The following is a 17,833-nucleotide window of genomic DNA, read 5'->3' as shown; positions in this document are numbered from 1 at the left end:
CCACCCCAAATACACCCCATCCCTCCCAGTTCCCCTCCTCCGCCCCATCCCCCTCCTCTACTCCACCGAGCCCCCCACCCCAAATACACCCCATCCCTCCCAGTGCCCCTCCTCCGCCCAGCCCCCTCCTCTACCCCACCGAGCCCCCCACCCCAAATACACCCCATCCCTCCCAGTTCCCCTCCTCCGCCCCAGCCCCCTCCTCTTACCCCACCGAGCCCCCCACCCCAAATACACCCCATCCCTCCCAGTGCCCCTCCTCCGCCCAGCCCCCTCCTCTACCCCCCACCGAGCCCCCCACCCCAAATACACCCCATCCCTCCCAGTTCCCCTCGTCCGCCCAGCCACCTCCTCTACCCCACCGAGCCCCCCACCCCAAATACACCCCATCAATCCCAGTGCCCCTCCTCCGCCCCAGCCACCTCCTCTACCCCCACCGAGCCCCCCACCCCAAACACACCCCATCCCTCCCAGTGCCCCTCCTCTGCCCCAAGCCCCTTCCTCTACCCCCACCGAGCCCCCCACCCCAAATACACCCCATCCCTCCCAGTGCCCCTCCTCCGCCCCAGCCCCCTCCTCTACCCCCACCGAGCCCCCCACCCCACATACACCCCGGTCCCACCCTGTGCCCCTCCTCCACCCCAGCCCCCTCCTCTGCCGCCGCCAAGTCCCCTGCCCCGAATACACCCCGTTCCCGCCTTGTGCCCCTTCACCCCCTCCTCTGCCCCCCACTGAGCCCCCGTTCCCGCCTTGTGCCCCCTTCGCCCCCTCCTCTGCCCCCCGCTGAGCCCCGTTCCCGCCTTGTGCCCCCTTCACCCCCCTCCTCTGCCCCCCACTGAGCCCCCTGTTCCCACCTTGTGCCCCCTCCACCCCCTCCTCTGCCCCCCGCTGAGCCCCCGTTCCCGCCTTGTGCCCCCTTCACCCCCTCCTCTGCCCCCCCTGAGCCCCGTTCCCGCCTTGTGCCCCCTTCACCCCCCTCCTCTGCCCCCCACTGAGCCCCCGTTCCCGCCTTGTGCCCCCTCCACCCCCTCCTCTGCCCCCCGCTTAGCCCCCGTTCCCGCCTTGTGCCCCCTTCACCCCCTCCTCTGCCCCCCGCTGAGCCCCCGTTCCCGCCTTGTGCCCCTTCACCCCCCTCCTCTGCCCCCGCTGAGCCCCCGTTCCCGCCTTGTGCCCCCTTCACCCCCCTCCTCTGCCCCCCGCTGAGCCCCCGTTCCCGCCTTGTGCCCCCTCCACCCCCTCCTCTGCCCACCCGCTGAGCCCCCTGCATGAATACACCCCGTTCCCCCCCTCCACCCCCCCGCCCCCCGCTGAGCCCCCCTCCCCGAATACACCCGTTCCCGCCTTGTGTCCCCCTTCACCCCCCTCCTCTGCCCCCCGCCCCGAATACACCCCATTCACGCCCTGCGGTCCCCCCTCCACGCCCCCCGCCCCGAATACACCCCGTTCCCGCCCCGCCCCCGCCGGCGCCCCCCTTACCGTCCTCGGTGGGGACGTAGAGGTTGAGGTAGAGCAATCCTCACTCTGGTTGCTCAGGTAGGCGGCCGCCACCTCCAGGTTGTCGGTGAACCAGACGGGCAGCATGATGGCGGGCAGGACCCCGTGCACGTTCTGGGGGCAGACGGGGGCGAAGGAGGTGGCGTTACGCACCTCGCCCCAGGCGAGGCCGGGGCCTCGGGGGGCTGGAAGCGGCGGGGCCCCACGGGGGGGTGGCGTAGGGCACCCCCAGGTACTGCACCACCGGCCCCAAGATCTCGTTGTTCAGCTCCCGCCGCACCCCCCGCAGCTTCCCGTAGTGGGTCCCCACCACCGGGTGGGGCTCCTCGCCCCGAGGGGGCGCCCCGGTGGCCAGGGCCGCCCCCCCCAGCAGCAGCAGCAGCAGCAGCGGCGGCAGCGGGGGCCGGGCTCCGGGCGGCATGGCGGGGTGGGCGGGGCGGGCGGGCGGCGGCGGCGGCGAGGGGCGGGGCTCTAGCGGCGCCGGGCAGCTCTGTTGCGTTCCATGGTGGGCCGGGCTCGGGGCGGGCGGGGGTCCGGCGGGCGGGCGCAGCCCGGGGACATCACCTGCAGCGGGGGGAGAGAGAGAGAAAGAAAGAGAGGAGGAGAGAGGGGTGGGCGGGCGGGCAGGGGCGGGCGGGAGGGGTGGGGGAAGGGGTTGGCGGGAGAGATGGGCACACGGGGGCAGCAGGGGGGGTGGGAGGGATGGGCAGACGGGGCAGGTGTGGGCGGGAGGGATGGGGCACTTGGGGACAGCAGGTGTGGGCGGGAGGAATGGGGCAAATGGGGCAGGTGTGCACGGGGTGGATGGGGAACATGGGGCAGGAGAGATGGAGCAGATGGGGGCGGGGGCAGATGGGGGTGGCAGGGGTGGGGCAGACAGGGGGCAGGCGTGGGCGGAGGGGTGGGGCAGATGGGGGTGGCAGGCGTGGGCGGGAGGGGTGGGGCAGATGGGGTGGGAGGGGTGGGGCAGACGGGGCAGGTGTGGGCGGGAGGGGTGGGGCAGATGGGGGTGGCAGGAGTGGGCAGACAGGGGGCAGGTGTGGGTGGCAGGGTGGGGCAGATGGGGGTGGGAGGGGTGGGGCACAGGGGGCAGGTGTGGGTGGCAGGGGTGGGGCAGATGGGGTGGCAGGAGTGGGGCAGACAGGGGGCAGGTGTGGGCGGGAGGGGTGGGGCACAGGGGCAGGCGTGGGCGGGAGGGGTGGGGCAGACGGGGGTGCGAGGGGATGGTTCGCTCCCATCCATTCCCTGACCCCCAGCCCCTCCCCATCTCTTTTCCTGCACAAGGAAGACCCACAAGCGAGATTTGACCCATAGAGGGGGAGGCGGGTGTGGGGTGGCCCCATCTCCCAACCACCCCCTTCCCTGTCCACCCCCCACAGACACCCACCCCCAATGGGAAAACGGCCCATCCCTGGAAGCGAGGGACTCCGGCCCCACAGCCATGGGGCAGGGATGGGCCTCGAGGGCATCCCAGGAAAGGAAACACGGCCTCATTGTCCCTGCCCCACATCCGGGTCGTGCCCTCCCCCCACCTGAACCCCAAGGCCATCCTGAGCCTGACACCCTCCCCACCCCACATGGTCATCCCCAGGCACCCCCCCCCAGCTTCAAGGCAATCCCAAGGTAGCCCCCCAAGCTGGGCCCACAACCCAGCCAATAGCCCCCCACCTGGGACGGCTAATTGCCCCCCGGCTCGTTAGAAAGCGGCCCAGGAGGGGACAGACGGATGGGATAGATAGAGGGGGCGGGGGAGGGATCGACAGACCCATAGCAGCAGCTGGAGTGTGGGGGGAGGACAGACAGGCAGATGCAGGGCCTGGTTGGGGGGGTCGCTGGTTGTGGGGCAGAGCCTGACCTCCACAGGGGTTACGGGTGTAATGACAGACAGCCCCTGCCCCCTGGTCCCCTCCCTCCCTCCCTCCCTCCCTCCCAGACCCACAGCCACTGCATCCCTCAGCCCTGCCAGTCCCCTCACTCCACCCCACAGCCCCTACACCCCCCAGCCAGCCGGTCCCCTTGCTCCCGCCCCACAGCCCCTGCATCCCCCAGCCCTGCCGGTCCCCCTCTCTCCCACCCCTACAGCCCCTGCATCCCCCGGTCCCCTCACTCCCACCCCACAGCCCCTGCATCCCCCAGCCCTGCCGGTCCCCTCACTCCCGCCCCACAGCCCCTGCACCCCCCAGCCCCGCCGGTCCCCTCGCTCCCGCCCCACAGCCCCTGCATCCCCCAGCCCTGCCGGTCCCCTCACTCCCACCCACAGCCCCTGCACCCCCCAGCCCTGCCGGTCCCCTCACTCCCACCCACAGCCCCTGCATCCCCCGGCCTCGCCGGTCCCCTCACTCCTAACCCCACAGCCCCTGTATCCCCCAGCCCTGCCGGTCCCCTCACTCCCATCCCACCCCCCTGGGGTCTCACTGTGGCTGCCAGGCTGGGAGGGGCTGCATAGGATGCGTTCCCATTTATCTTCCCATCCTCAAGCCAAGGCCCTGTTGCTGTGGCAATAGGAACCGGTAGCCATGTGTCTCCCTGGCAACCCCAGTTCCGGAGAAAGGGGGATTCGGCTTTGCTCCGGCTGCGAGAACCCAGGAGTCCTGGCTCCCACCCCCTGCTCTAACCACCAGCCCCCACTGCCCTCCCAGCGCCAGGGAGAGAACCCAGGAGTCCTGGCTCCCGCCCCCTGTTCTAACCACCAGCCCCCACTGCCCTCCCAGTGCTGGGGAGAGAACCCAGGAGTCCTGGCTCCCACCCCCTGCTCTAACCACCAGCCCCCACTGCCCTCCCAGCGCCAGGGAGAGAACCCAGGAGTCCTGGCTCCCACCCCCTGCTCTAACCACCAGCCCCCACTGCCCTCCCAGCACCAGGGAGAGAACCCAGGAGCCCCTGGCTCCCACCCCCTGCTCTAACCACCAGCCCCCCACTGCCCTCCCAGCACCGGGGAGAGAACCCAGGAGTCCTGGCTCCCACCCCCTGCTCTAACCACCAGCCCCCACTGCCCTCCCAGCGCCAGGAGAGAACCCAGGAGTCCTGGCTCCCGGCCCCTGCTCTAACCACCAGCCCCCACTGCCCTCCCAGCGCCAGGAGAGAACCCAGCAGTCCTGGCTCCCGGCCCCTGCTCTAACCACCAGCCCCCACTGCCCTCCCAGCGCCAGGGAGAGAACCCAGGAGTCCTGGCTCCCACCCCTGCTCTAACCACCAGCCCCCACTGCCCTCCCAGCGCCAGGGAGAGAACCCAGGAGTCCTGGCTCCCAGCCCCTGCTCTAACCACCAGCCCCCACTGCCCTCCCAGCGCCGGGGAGAGAACCCAGGAGTCCTGGCTCCCACCCCCTCCTCTAACCACCAGTCCCCACTGCCCTCCCAGCGCTGGGGAGAGAACCCAGGAGTCCTGGCTCCCGCCCCCTGCTCTGACCACCAGCCGCCACTGCCCTCCCAGCGCCAGGGAGAGAACCCAGGAGTCCTGGCTCCCGGCCCCCTGCTCTAACCACCAGCCCCCACTGCCCTCCCAGCGCCAGGCTTTGTCCCACTTCTGGACTCAGCCTACAGGGCTCAAACCCGACACCTCCTCCCATGCTTCCCTCCTGTGCACGGGCCCTGGATTTCTTCGGGCGGGCGAGGATGTTTCTATTTTGGGGTGCCCCTGTCACCCCCAGCTCCCTGAGTATTGCCAGTGGGGGGCGCTCCCGCAGCCCTGGCCAAGACCTTCCCCCCTGTCTGGGACCGGGGGGTAGCAGTCGGTGGGGTCTGTGGCCTCTGGGGCTGCAGAGGTGGGGAGAGGGATGAAAAGGGTTTGAAGGGAGACAGAGAAGTGGGGAAGGGAAATCCTAGATTGATAGATAGATAAATAAATAGGGGGGTAGATAGATAGATAGATAGATAGATAAAGGGGTGGTGTGGGGTAGATAGATAGATAGATAGATAGATAAAGGGGCGGGTGGGGGGTAGATAGATAGATAGATAGATAGATAAAGGGGCGGTGGGGGGTAGATAGATAGATAGATAGATAGATAAAGGGGCGGTGGGGGGTAGATAGATAGATAGATAGATAGATAAAGGGGCAGTGGGGGGTAGATAGATAGATAGATAGATAGATAGATAAAGGGGCGGTGGGGGGTAGATAGATAGATAGATAGATAGATAAAGGGGCGGTGGGGGGTAGATAGCTAGATAGAGGGGGTGGGAGGGGATAGATAGATAGAGGGGTGGTGGGGGGTAGATAGATAGATAGAGGGGGTGGGAGGGGATAGATAGATAGATAGATAGATAAAGGGGCAGTGGGGGGTAGATAGATAGATAGATAGATAGATAAAGGGGCGGTGGGGGGTAGATAGATAGATAGATAGATAAAGGGGCGGTGGGGGGTAGATAGATAGATAGATAGATAGATAGATAAAGGGGCAGTGGGGGGTAGATAGATAGATAGATAGATAGATAGATAAAGGGGCGGTGGGGGGTAGATAGATAGATAGATAGATAGATAAAGGGGCGGTGGGGGGTAGATAGCTAGATAGAGGGGGTGGGAGGGGATGATAGATAGAGGGGGTGGTGGGGGGTAGATAGATAGATAGAGGGGGTGGGAGGGGATAGATAGATAGATAGATAGATAAAGGGGCAGTGGGGGGTAGATAGATAGATAGATAGATAGATAGATAAAGGGGCGGTGGGGGGTAGATAGATAGATAGATAGATAAAGGGGCGGTGGGGGGTAGATAGATAGATAGATAGATAAAGGGGGCGGTGGGGGGTGGGTAAATAGATAGAGGGGTGGCAGGGGGATAGTAGATGTGGGGAGGTAGATAGATAGATAGATAGAGGGGTGGGAGGGGATAGATAGATGTGGGGGGGTAGATAGATAGATAGATAGAGGGGTGGGGGGATAGATAGATGGGTGGGAGAGGATAGATAGAGGGGGGTGGGAGGGGATAGATAGATAGAGGGGCGGTGGGGGGGTAGATAGCTAGATAGAGGGGGTGGGAGGGGATAGATAGATAGAGGGGTGGTGGGGGGTAGATAGCTAGATAGAGGGGGGTGGGAGGGGATAGATAGATAGAGGGGCGGGTGGGGGGTAGATAGATAGATAGAGGGGGTGGGAGGGGATAGATAGATAGATAGACAGAGGGGTGGGAGGGGGTAGATAGATAGATAGAGGGGTGGGAGGGGATGGATAGAAGGGGCGGGAGAGGATGGATGGATAGATAGAGGGGGCGGGAGAGGATGGATGGATAGATAGAGGGGGCGGGAGGGGATAGATAGATGGAGGGGTAGGATAGACTGAGGGGGTGGGAGGGGGTAGATGGATAGATGGGGTGGGGGGATAGATAGATAGAAGGGGTGGTAGGGGATTCATAGATAGATAGAGGGGTGGGAGGGGATAGATGGATAGATAGAGGGGCGGGAGGGGGTAGATGGATAGATGGGGTGGGGGGGATAGATAGAAGGGGTGGTAGGGGATTCATAGATAGATAGAGGGGGTGGTAGGGGTAGATAAATAGAGGGGATAGATAGATAGATAGGAGGGGTGGCAGAGGATGGATTGATACGGGGGTGGGAGGGGTTGGATAGATAGAGGGGTGGGAGGGGACGGATAGATGGAGGGGGGCGGGAGGGGATGGATAGAGGGGTTGGGAGAGGATGGATGGATAGATAGAGGGGGCGGGAGGGGATGGATGGATAGATAGAGGGGTTGGGAGGGGATGGATGGATAGATGGAGGGGGCGGGAGGGGATAGATAGAGGGGGCAGGAGAGGATGGATGGATAGATAGAGGGGGCGGGAGGGGGATGGATGGATAGATAGATAGATAGATAGATAGATAGATAGAGGGGTTGGGAGAGGATGGATGGATAGATAGAGGGGTGGGAGGGGACGGATAGATAGAGGGGTTGGGAGAGGATGGATGGATAGATAGAGGGGGCGGGAGGGGATGGATGGATAGATAGAGGGGTTGGGAGAGGATAGATAGATAGATAGAGGGGTTGGGAGGGGATGGATGGATAGATAGAGGGGGTGGGAGGGGATGGATGGATAGATAGAGGGGTGGGAGGGGATGGATGGATAGATGGAGGGGTTGGGAGGGGATGGATGGATAGATGGAGGGGTTGGGAGAGGATGGATGGATAGATAGAGGGGTGGGAGGGGATGGATGGATAGATAGAGGGGTTGGGAGGGGATGGATGGATAGAGGGGGTTGGGAGAGGATGGATAGATAGATAGAGGGGGGCGGGAGGGGATGGATAGAAGGGGCGGGAGAGGATGGATGGATAGATAGAGGGGTGGGAGGGGATGGATAGATAGAGGGGGTGGGAGAGGATGGATGGAGGGGAGGGATAGATAGAGGGGGCGGGAGGGGACGGATGGATAGATAGAGGGGTGGGAGGGGACGGATAGATGGAGGGGGCGGGAGGGGATGGATAGAGGGGTTGGGAGGGGATGGATGGATAGATGGAGGGGGTGGGAGGGGATGGATGGATAGATAGAGGGGTTGGGAGGGGATGGATGGATAGATAGAGGGGTGGGAGGGGATGGATAGATAGAGGGGTTGGGAGAGGATGGATAGATAGATAGAGGGGTTGGGAGAGGATGGATAGATAGATAGAGGGGGCGGGAGGGGATGGATGGATAGATGGAGGGGTTGGGAGGGGATGGATGGATAGATAGAGGGGTGGGAGGGGATGGATGGATAGATAGAGGGGTGGGAGGGGATGGATAGATAGATAGATAGATAGATAGATAGATAGATAGATAGAGGGGTTGGGAAAGGATGGATGGATAGATAGAGGGGTGGGAGGGGATGGATAGATAGATAGATAGATAGATAGATAGAGGGGTTGGGAAAGGATGGATGGATAGATAGAGGGGTGGGAGGGGATGGATGGATAGATGGAGGGGGCGGGAGGGGATAGATAGAGGGGTTGGGAGGGGATGGATGGATAGATAGAGGGGTGGGAGGGGATGGATGGATAGATGGAGGGGTTGGGAGGGGGATGGATGGATAGATAGAGGGGTGGGAGGGGATGGATGGATAGATAGAGGGGCCGGGAGGGGATAGATAGATGGAGGGGATAAATGGGGGGGCAGGAGGGGTATAGATGGATAGATAGAAGGGGTGGGAGGGGATAGACGGGGGGCAGGAGGGGATAGACAGATAGAGGGGGGTGGGAGGGGATAAATGGGGGGCAGGAGGGGGTATAGATGGATAGATAGAAGGGGTAGGAGGGGATAGATGGGGGCGGGGGGGGATATAGATGGACAGATAGAGGGGGTGGGAGGGGATAAATGGGGGGCAGGAGGGGATAGACGGGGGCAGGAGGGGATAGTCAGATAGAGGGGGGTGGGAGGGGGATAGATGGGGGCAGGAGGGGGTATAGATGGATAGATAGAAGGGGTGGGAGGGGATAGATGGGGGCAGGAGGGGATAGACGGGGGCAGGAGGGGATAGACAGATAGAGGGGGTGGGAGGGGATAGATGGGGGCAGGAGGGGGTATAGATGGATAGATAGAAGGGGTAGGAGGGGATAGACGGGGGGCAGGAGGGGATAGACAGATAGAGGGGGTGGGAGGGGATAAATGGGGGGCAGGAGGGGATAGACGGGGGCAGGAGGGGATAGACAGATAGAGGGGGTGGGAGGGGATAAATGGGGGGCAGGAGGGGGTATAGATGGACAGATAGAGGGGGTGGGAGGGGATAGATGGGGGCAGGAGGGGGTATAGATGGACAGATAGAGGGGGTGGGAGGGGATAAATGGGGGGCAGGAGGGGATAGACAGATAGAGGGGGTGGGAGGGGATAAATGGGGGGCAGGAGGGGGTATAGATGGATAGTGGGGGGGTGAACAGACATGGGGATGCCCAGGAGTTACGGGGACAGACAGCCAGACACGGGGGGGGATGGGCAGCTCAGAGGGGCGTTGGCTGCTTACGGGGGTGCCTGGATGGGCCTCATGGGGGTGCCGGCTGCCGCAGGCCCCAGCCCCAGTTGGCAAGGGGTTCCAGTCCCAGGGCCCCAGAGGGGGCGGGGCCTATGCCAGAAGGGGCGGGGCCTGAGTCGGTCAGCCCTCAGCACTGCTGGAATCGGGGCACTGCCCCCCCTGAGACTCAAGCAGCTGGGCCCAGAGCCAGGCCCCCCATTGGCTGGGCCCAGTGGGGGTCTGGGCGGACTGGAGGAGGTTTCGGGGTGGGGGGGCTGCCGGGGGGCTGGTTCCAGGCACAGAGCAGGGCAGGAGAGGGGTAACGCTGGGCTACAGAAGGGGGGGAAATGGGGGGCAGGCCGGGCTAGGGGGCAGGGGGGAGGGCGAGGCAGGTTGGGGGCAGCAGCTGGAGATGGCGGGGGGGGGACTGGGGCAGACAGGGACAAAGTGGGGCTGGATCGGGGAGAACTTGGGGATTAGGAGGAGCTGGGGGTCCTGGGGACAGACAGGGAGGAAGTGGGGCTCAATCGGGGGGGAGCCAGGGGGTTGGGGGGGCACACACAGGAAGGGCCGGAGATGGGGGTTGGGGGAAGATGGGGAGGAGGGGCAGGAGCTGGGGGTGACGGGGGGGCACGAAACACACAGGGATAAAGAGGGTCAGATCTGGGGGGCCGGGGACAGACGGGGGGGGCCGGATCCGGGGGTTCAGATACTAGGGGGCTGGAACAGATGGGGAGACCAGATCTGGGGGGCAGACCTAGGGAGATGGATCCGGGGGGACCAGGAACAGACGGGGGGGGCCGGATCCAGGGGACCAGGGACAGATGGGGGGGCCGGATCCGGGGGGGCAGATCTGGGGGCCGGATCCGGGAGGCCGGGGACAGATGGGGGGGGCCGGATCCGGGGGGCAGATCTGGGGGCCGGATCCAGGGGACCAGGGACAGATGGGGGGGCCGGATCCGGGGGGCAGATCTGGGGGCCGGATCCGGGAGGCCGGGGACAGATCTGGGGGCCGGATCCAGGGGACCAGGGACAGATGGGGGGGCCGGATCCGGGGGGCAGATCTGGGGGCCGGATCCGGGAGGCCGGGGACAGACCGGGGGGCCGGATCCGGGGGGGCAGATCTGGGGGGGTCGATGCGGGGGGCAGATCCAGAGGCCGGGGGAGGCGCAGATCCCGGGGGAGGAGAGGGGAGGGGTCCCCGCGCCCCCCCCCCCGCTCACCAGCGTCCCCTTACCTGCGCGGGGCCCCCCGGCCGGGCCGGGCCCCCCCAGCCCGTGCAGCTCAGGGCCCTCTCGGCTCCAGGCTCCGCAGCCGCCGCGTCAGGGGCGGGGGGGGGCGGAGGGAGGGGAGCAGGCGGCGGGGGGGGGCCGATGCCCCCGGCACAAGGCAAGGATGCTGCGGGGGGGGGGCGGAGGATGGATCCCCCGGGGGGGCCGTGGGAATTCCCCCCTCCCTGCGCCCCTCCTTCCCCGGCGGGGGGGGGCAGCGGGAGCCGCTCTCGGTAGGACGGAGCGGGGGGGGGGGTTGCGGGGGGGGCTGGGTCTGTGGCTGCCCCCCCCCCCCGCCCGGCTGCATCACAGCTCGCGTCACGGGGTCTTAAAGGGAACTCGCCTCGTGCGGGCTGCGGCCCCCCCCCCCCCCCCCACATGGCAGAGGGGCCCGGACTCCTGGGTTCTTTGCCCGGCGCTGGGAGGGCAGTGGGGGCTGGTGGTCAGAGCGGGGGCTGGGAGCCAGGACTCCTGGGTTCTCTCCCCAGCGCTGGGAGGGCAGTGGGGGCTGGTGGGTAGAGCAGGGGGTGGGAGCCAGGACTCCTGGGTTCTCTCCCCGGCACTGGGAGGGCAGTGAGGGCTGGTGGTTAGAGCAGGGGGGCCCGGACTCCTGGGTTCTCTCCCCGGTGCTGGGAGGGCAGTGGGGGCTGGTGGTTAGAGCAGGGGGGTGGGAGCCAGGACTCCTGGGTTCTCTCCCTGGCACTGGGAGGGCAGTGGGGGCTGGTGGTTAGAGCAGGGGGCCCGGACTCCTGGGTTCTCTCCCCGGCGCTGGGAGGGCAGTGGGGGCTGGTGGGGTAGAGCAGGGGCCGGGAGCCAGGACTCCTGGGTTCTCTCCCCGGCGCTGGGGGGGGCTGGTGGGTAGAGCAGGGGCCGGGAGCCAGGACTCCTGGGTTCTCTCCCCGGCGCTGGGAGGGCAGTGGGGGCTGGTGGTTAGAGCAGGGGGCCCGGACTCCTGGGTTCTCTCCCCGGCGCTGGGGGGCGGTGGGGGCTGGTGGTCAGAGCAGGGGGGCTCTGGAGATTGGGGGTTTCCCCCCCTGGGTGTCTCTAATCTAGCAGGGACCAGAACCGGACCAGTCACGCAGTATGTGCCCGGTTCTCACAACTCCCTGGGGCTCAGCCACCAGACTGGGACTGGCCGCCCCACCCCAGAGGTGGGCGCATCTCGGTGACAGGGGACCCCCCGGCCGCCCCCCCCCCCCGAGGTGCTATTTTTGAGGTTTTACGACCACTCAGAAGTTTCACAGCCCGACTCCCGTGATGGGGAATTTTGCACCTTTCTGACGTAAGTGGCCCAAATCCAACCCAAGCGGTTCTCACCTGCCCCCTCCTCACTCATCTGCTGTGGGGCGGGGAGTGAGGGCACCAGCAGGGCTGGGGGATGCAGGGGCTGTGGGGCAGAGGCTGGTGGCCAGGGTTTGGGGGGTGGAAGTGAGGGGACTGGCAGGGCCAGGGAAGAAGGGCTGTGGGTCGGGAATGTGGGGCAGTGGCGGAGCTGGGAGGTTGGGGGGGCAGGGGATGTGGGTCGGGAATGTGGGGCTGTGGCAGAGCTGGGTGGCAGGGCTGTGGGTCGGGAATGTGGGGCAGTGGCAGAGCTGGGAGGTTGGGGGGCAGGGGATGTGGGTCGGGAATGTGGGGTAGTGGCAGAGCTGGCTGGCAGGGCTGTGGGGCGGCAATGTGGGGCAGTGGCAGAGCTGGGGGGCAGGGGATGTGGGTCGGGAAGTGGGGTAGTGGCAGAGCTGGGTGGCAGGGCTGTGGGTCGGGAATGTGGGGCAGTGGCAGAGCTGGGAGGTTGGGGGGCAGGGGATGTGGGTCGGGAATGTGGGGCAGTGGCAGAGCTGGCTGGCAGGGCTGTGGGGCGGCAATGTGGGGCAGTGGCAGAGCTGGGGGGCAGGGGATGTGGGTCGGGAATGTGGGGTAGTGGCAGAGCTGGGTGGCAGGGCTGTGGGTCGGGAATGTGGGGCAGTGGCAGAGCTGGGAGGTTGGGGGGGCAGGGGATGTGGGTCGGAATGTGGGGCAGTGGCAGAGCTGGCTGGCAGGGCTGTGGGGCGGCAATGTGGGGCAGTGGCAGAGCTGGGGGGCAGGGGCTGTGGGGCGGCAATGTGGGGCAGTGGCAGAGCTGGGGGGCAGGGGCTGTGGGTCGGGAATGTGGGGTAGTGGCAGAGCTGGCTGGCAGGGCTGTGGGGCGGCAATGTGGGGCAGTGGCAGAACTGGGGGGCAGGGCTGTGGGTCGGGAATGTGGGGCAGTGGCAGAGCTGGGGGGCAGGGCTGTGGGTCGGGAATGTGGGGCAGTGGCAGAGCTGGGGGGCAGGGGCTGTGGGCGGCAAGGTGGGGCAGTGGCAGAGCTGGGGGGCAGGGCTGTGGGTCGGGAATGTGGGGCAGTGGCAGAGCTGGGGGGGCAGGGGCTGTGGGTCGGGAATGTGGGGCAGTGGCAGAACTGGGGGGCAACGGCTGTGGGGCGGGAATGTGGGTCACTGGCAGGGTTGGGGGGCACCGGGGGAGGGTGCAGGTCCGGAGTGGGGGGAGGGGGCACCGCCGGTGGTTTCCCGCAGGTCTCTGGCGCCCCCCTGGTGGACGCGGGCCGCCGCCGTACACCCCACACCCGTCGCTGTGCGCAGGGGCAGCCGTACCGTATTGACCCGAGATTTCACGCATTCCGATTTCTCCCCTTCCCCCGGAGCTGGGCTCCGCCTCCGCGCTGCCATTGGCCGTCGAGTTAGATAGACAGAAACTACGACCCACCGACGCTCGTCGTGGGAGGGAATCCCCGGAGCCCGCCCCGCCCTCGCTGCGGCGCCCTGCGCGCGCCCCCATTGGGCGAGCGCCGCGGTGGGCGGGGCGGGCGCGGCAGTCGGCGCTGTGATTGGTCGGGACTGGGCCGTGACGGGAACGGGCCATGGCGGGGCTCTGGGGCCGCGTGGGGGCGCTGAGCGGAGCCGCGGCGGTGGGGGCCGCAGCGTACGGGGCGCACGGTGAGGGGCGGGGCCTGGGGCTGGGAGGGGGAGGGGCTGGGGCAGGAGGGAGCTGGGAGGGGGGAGGGGCTAGGGGAGGAAGGGGGAGGGGCCGGGGCAGGATGGGGGAGGGGCTAGTGCAGGAGGGGGAGGGGCCGGGGCAGGGAGGGGCCAGGGGAGGAAGGGGGAGGGGCCAGGGCAGGAGGGGGGAGGGGCCAGGGCAGGATGGGGGAGGAAGGGGGAGGGGCTAGTGCAGGAGGGGAAGGGGCCGGGGCAGGAGGGAGCTGGGAGGGGGGAGGGGCTAGTGCAAGGGGGGGAGGGGCTGGGAAAGGAGGGAGCTGGGAGGGGGAGGGGGAGGGGCAGGGACAGGAGAGGGGAGGGGAGGGGCAAGAGGTCTCTGCCCCTCTTCCCGCTGAGTTAACCCCCTTTCCCCTTGTGCCCCAGGCTTTCGGCGCAGCGACCGGGATGACTATCAGAAGGAGGTGACTGGGGCAGTGGGGGCTGGTGGTTAGAGCAGGGGGTGGGAGCCAGGACTCCTGGGTTCTCTCCCCGGCGCTGGGAGGGGCAGTGGGGGCTGGTGGTTAGAGCAGGGGTGGGAGCCAGGACTCCTGGGTTCTCTCCCCCGGTGCTGGGAGGGCAGTGGGGGCTGGTGGTTGGAGCAGGGGGTGGGAGCCAGGACTCCTGGGTTCTCTCCCCGGCGCTGAGAGGGCAGTGGGGGCTGGTGGTTGGAGCAGGGGGGTGGGAGCCAGGACTCCTGGGTTCTCTCCCTGCCGCTGGGAGGGCAGTGGGGGCTGGTGGTTGGAGCAGGGGTGGGAGCCAGGACTCCTGGGTTCTCTCCCCGACGCTGGGGAGGGCAGTGGGGGCTGGTGGTTAGAGCAGGGGCGGAGCCAGGACTCCTGGGTTCTCTCCCCGGCACTGGGAGGGCAGTGGGGGCTGGTGGTTAGAGCAGGGGGCGGGAGCCAGGACTCCTGGGTTCTCTCCCCGACGCTGGTCCCTCACCTCTGCCCTGCTCCCGGCAGCTCTACGAGACGGCAAACCGGTACCACATCCTTCACAGCCTGGCCCTGCTGGCCGCCCCACACTGCCGCCGCCCCATGCTGGTGCGTAGCCCTGGGGGGGGCCGGGACCCCCTTGCCTTTGACTCCCTGGGCCCGGTTGCCCCTCCCTGCAGTCCCTTGGCCTGGCAGCTTGGGGGTCCCTGCTCCCCTCCCTCCGGCACTGCCCCCGGCAGCAGTAATCAGGCTTTTATCTCCTGGGGCTCTGGCCGGGGGGGAGAAATGAGGCACCTCTCGGTTTGGGGGGGTGTCTGTGATTCTAACCCCCCCTTTTTTCTCCCCCGCAGGCCGGGGCGTTGCTGACTTCTGGGATGGGGGCTCTTCTGCGCCCCCCTCTATAACCACGCCTGGAGCGGGGACCCCGCCCTGAACAAGGCCGCCCCTTATGGGGGCTCCCTCCTCATCCTCGGCTGGCTGGCGATGGCCCTCTGAGACCCCGACTCTCCCCCACCCCAGCTGAGCATCCCCCCCTCCCCTCCTCCAGTGATTTCCCCTCCCCCCGCCCCAGCAGAGTGGCCCCACCCACCCCACAACAAACCCCGCCTCTTTCTGGGCGTGGCTTCCCCCAGCCTTGGCTGGGGAAAGGGGCTTGAGGGGGTGTGGACCGTGCCGGTTCCTGACCAAATAGAGACTGCTCTGGTTGGCTGGAGTCAAAGTCGATCTGGGTCAGCAGCCAATGGCAAAGCAGGGCCCTGCCCATTGGCTCAGCTGAGAGCCAATGGGAAGATGGTGTGGATTTCTGAGTCAGCTGTGCTTGAATCTCATTGGTTAGCCCCAGGTCCAATGGCCAGGCTGAGATTTGTAATGTCTGTTGCAGCCAATGAGCAGCCTTCCTTTTCTCTGCCTCTTGCCCATTGGCTGGGCTGGCCACCCATTGGAAGCCCATCTGTGTTGCCTGCTGTCATTGGCTGAGGGAATTCTCACCAGTGACCAACTTTCTAGCCAATGGGAGGCAAGCTCTTCATCCATTGGCTGAGGCTGATGAGTGGGTGGGGACAGGGCTGGAGCCATGACCTCCCATTGGCTGTTGGGGGCAGGCCCTAAGCCAGTGGGAGGCTGGGTGGGTTCTGATGTGGCTGTGGAAAGCTGACTTGCAGAGAAATCAATTGATTTCATGATTGGTTTTGGGTTTTTTGTTTTTTTTTTTACTAACAAATCAATAAATGTTATTTGTCCTTCGAATCGCTGGATTTTCGTTCCATTCTTGGGGGAATTACTGCAAAGAACCAAGGAGTCCTGGCTCCCAGCCCCTGCTCTAACCACCAGCCCCCACTGCCCTCCCAGCGCCGGGGAGAGAACCCAGGAGTCCTGGCTCCCAGCCCCTGCTCTAACCACCAGCCCCCACTGCCCTCCCAGCGCCAGGGAGAGAACCCAGGAGTCCTGGCTCCCAGCCCCTGCTCTAACCACCCAGCCCCCACTGCCCTCCCAGCACCGGGGAGAGAACCCAGGAGTCCTGGCTCCTGGCCCCTGCTCTAACCACCAGCCCCCACTGCCCTCCCAGCGCCGGGGAGAGAACCCAGGAGTCCTGGCTCCCACCCCCTGCTCTAACCACCAGCCCCCACTGCCCTCCCAGCGCCGGGGAGAGAACCCAGGAGTCCTGGCTCCCACCCCCTGCTCTAACCACCAGCCCCCACTGCCCTCCCAGCGCCGGGGAGAGAACCCAGGAGTCCTGGCTCCCACCCCCTGCTCTAACCACCAGCCCCCACTGCCCTCCCAGCGCCGGGGAGAGAACCCAGGAGTCCTGGCTCCCGGCCCCTGCTCTAACCACCATCCCCCACTGCCCTCACAGAGCCAAGATGCGCCCACCTCTGGGGCGGGGCGGCCAGTGACTCGGGGACCCCTCACCCGGTGCCGAGATGCGCCCACCTCGGGGCGGGGCGGCCAGTGTAACACGGTGGGGTTTTGGAGCACAGCGAGGGAAATCAATCCAGGCCACCTCTGCTTAAAGCTCGGGGTACTCTGCGCCCCAGGCTTCGATTTCTGTCTCACTAAGGCAAATGCAACCAGCCACCGCTGCCCCCTGCCTGCCTGAAGCTACACCAGCAACCCTCCCCGCCCCCCAACTGCTTCCACCAGCCCAGACCAATACCCCGCCAAGTTCAGGTTGGAGCCTCCTACCAGTTTCACCCAGGACCGCACAGGTTCTTCCACATCCGAAGGGTCCGCTCCAGTCCCTGGTCGATAGATACTTGGCTTGCACCCGACTGACCACCCCGCTCATCAGCCATTGCGAGCTAAAGGTTTATTAACGAACAGGGAGCCAGCCCTTCTCAGGCACGAGATCATTCGCCCCTCCTTCTCCTGGACCCCCCCCCCCCACAGATGTGATCTAGGCCCTCACGCCCCAGCAGGGCCCCTCTTCTCAGTTCACCGGCCAAGCCCTTCGCCCAAGAACGGCCGGGCGCAGGCGGACGTTGCAGGGCCCAGCTCCCCAGCGGGTCCTGCGCTTTGTGGTGGCTAAAGGAACGCTTCAGGGGCTCACTGTTTGGCTTTTACTCCACGCTGCCCCAGTTTTCCCAGGGCTGGGGTGCAGCCTCCTGAGTCTTGGGCTGGATGGGACCTCAGGAGGTCCTCAGCCCCCTGCTTCAAGCAGGATCAACCCCCCACTAAGTCATGCCAGCTGGGACCTTGTCCAAAGACTCTCCAGGGATGGAGAATCCACCACCTCTCCAGGCAACGAGTTGTCAGCAGCCCAGCCATAACCAGGGGAGGTTCCCTGTGGAGTTTGGGGCTCCTCTTGCCCCTTCTGAGCTGTCCTGCTGAGGGTGGGGCAGCCCAGGGGGACCCCAGTCCCCTCCCACTCAATCCAGGGACCCAAGGTAGCTGCTACTGGTGGGGCTGTCTCCCCCAGTCCAATTCTTCCTGGGCTACCTCCCTAGTACCTTCTCCAGCCCGGTCCCAGTCCCCCTCTGCAGCACCTTCCTCCTCCATTCCCTTTCTGCATCTCCCAGGGTCCCTGAGGGGAAGCCTTTTAAAGGGTTCCTGGGGCCTTAATTGGTTGCAGGCGGTTGATTAACTCCAGCTGCAGCTTCATCCTGGTGAAGCCTCAGGCCTTGGGGAACAGAAAGGCCTTGACTGACTAGCCTGCCGCCTGGCCGTCCATAAGGCTGTCCCAGCCTGGCCTAGCCTGTGGTCCCCCACACAAGGATCCCAGGGCAGCCCTGGG

The 17,833-nt window shown here is 66.0% G+C and overlaps 2 protein-coding genes across 2 annotated transcripts in view; one reads left to right on the top strand and one right to left on the bottom strand.

The window, feature by feature from the left end:
• NLGN2 (neuroligin 2) overlaps positions 1-10,795 on the bottom strand; it is a 32,441-nt gene extending 21,646 nt beyond the window's left edge. Inside the window, 5 exon segments of the mRNA XM_074982974.1 lie at positions 1,477-1,509; positions 1,512-1,659; positions 1,662-1,708; positions 1,711-2,058; positions 10,631-10,795. Of these exon segments, the coding sequence (XP_074839075.1) occupies positions 1,477-1,509; positions 1,512-1,659; positions 1,662-1,708; positions 1,711-1,915 (433 nt within the window). The 5' untranslated portion in view covers positions 1,916-2,058; positions 10,631-10,795.
• A 2,441-nt stretch (positions 10,796-13,236) lies between these two features.
• On the top strand, positions 13,237-15,841 carry TMEM256 (transmembrane protein 256). The gene is given in 5 exon segments (XM_074983026.1): positions 13,237-13,633; positions 14,057-14,094; positions 14,632-14,712; positions 14,955-14,981; positions 14,983-15,841. Coding segments are annotated over 5 exon segments (339 nt in total). The 5' UTR covers positions 13,237-13,557; the 3' UTR covers positions 15,100-15,841.
• Positions 15,842-17,833: the final 1,992 nt, after the last annotated feature.

Source organism: Carettochelys insculpta, chromosome 34 (assembly GCF_033958435.1).
Source record: "Carettochelys insculpta isolate YL-2023 chromosome 34, ASM3395843v1, whole genome shotgun sequence".
Lineage (NCBI taxonomy): Eukaryota > Metazoa > Chordata > Testudines > Carettochelyidae > Carettochelys > Carettochelys insculpta.
The sequence above is the reverse complement of the archived record's forward strand: the minus strand, read 5'-3'. Positions and strand labels throughout refer to the sequence as shown.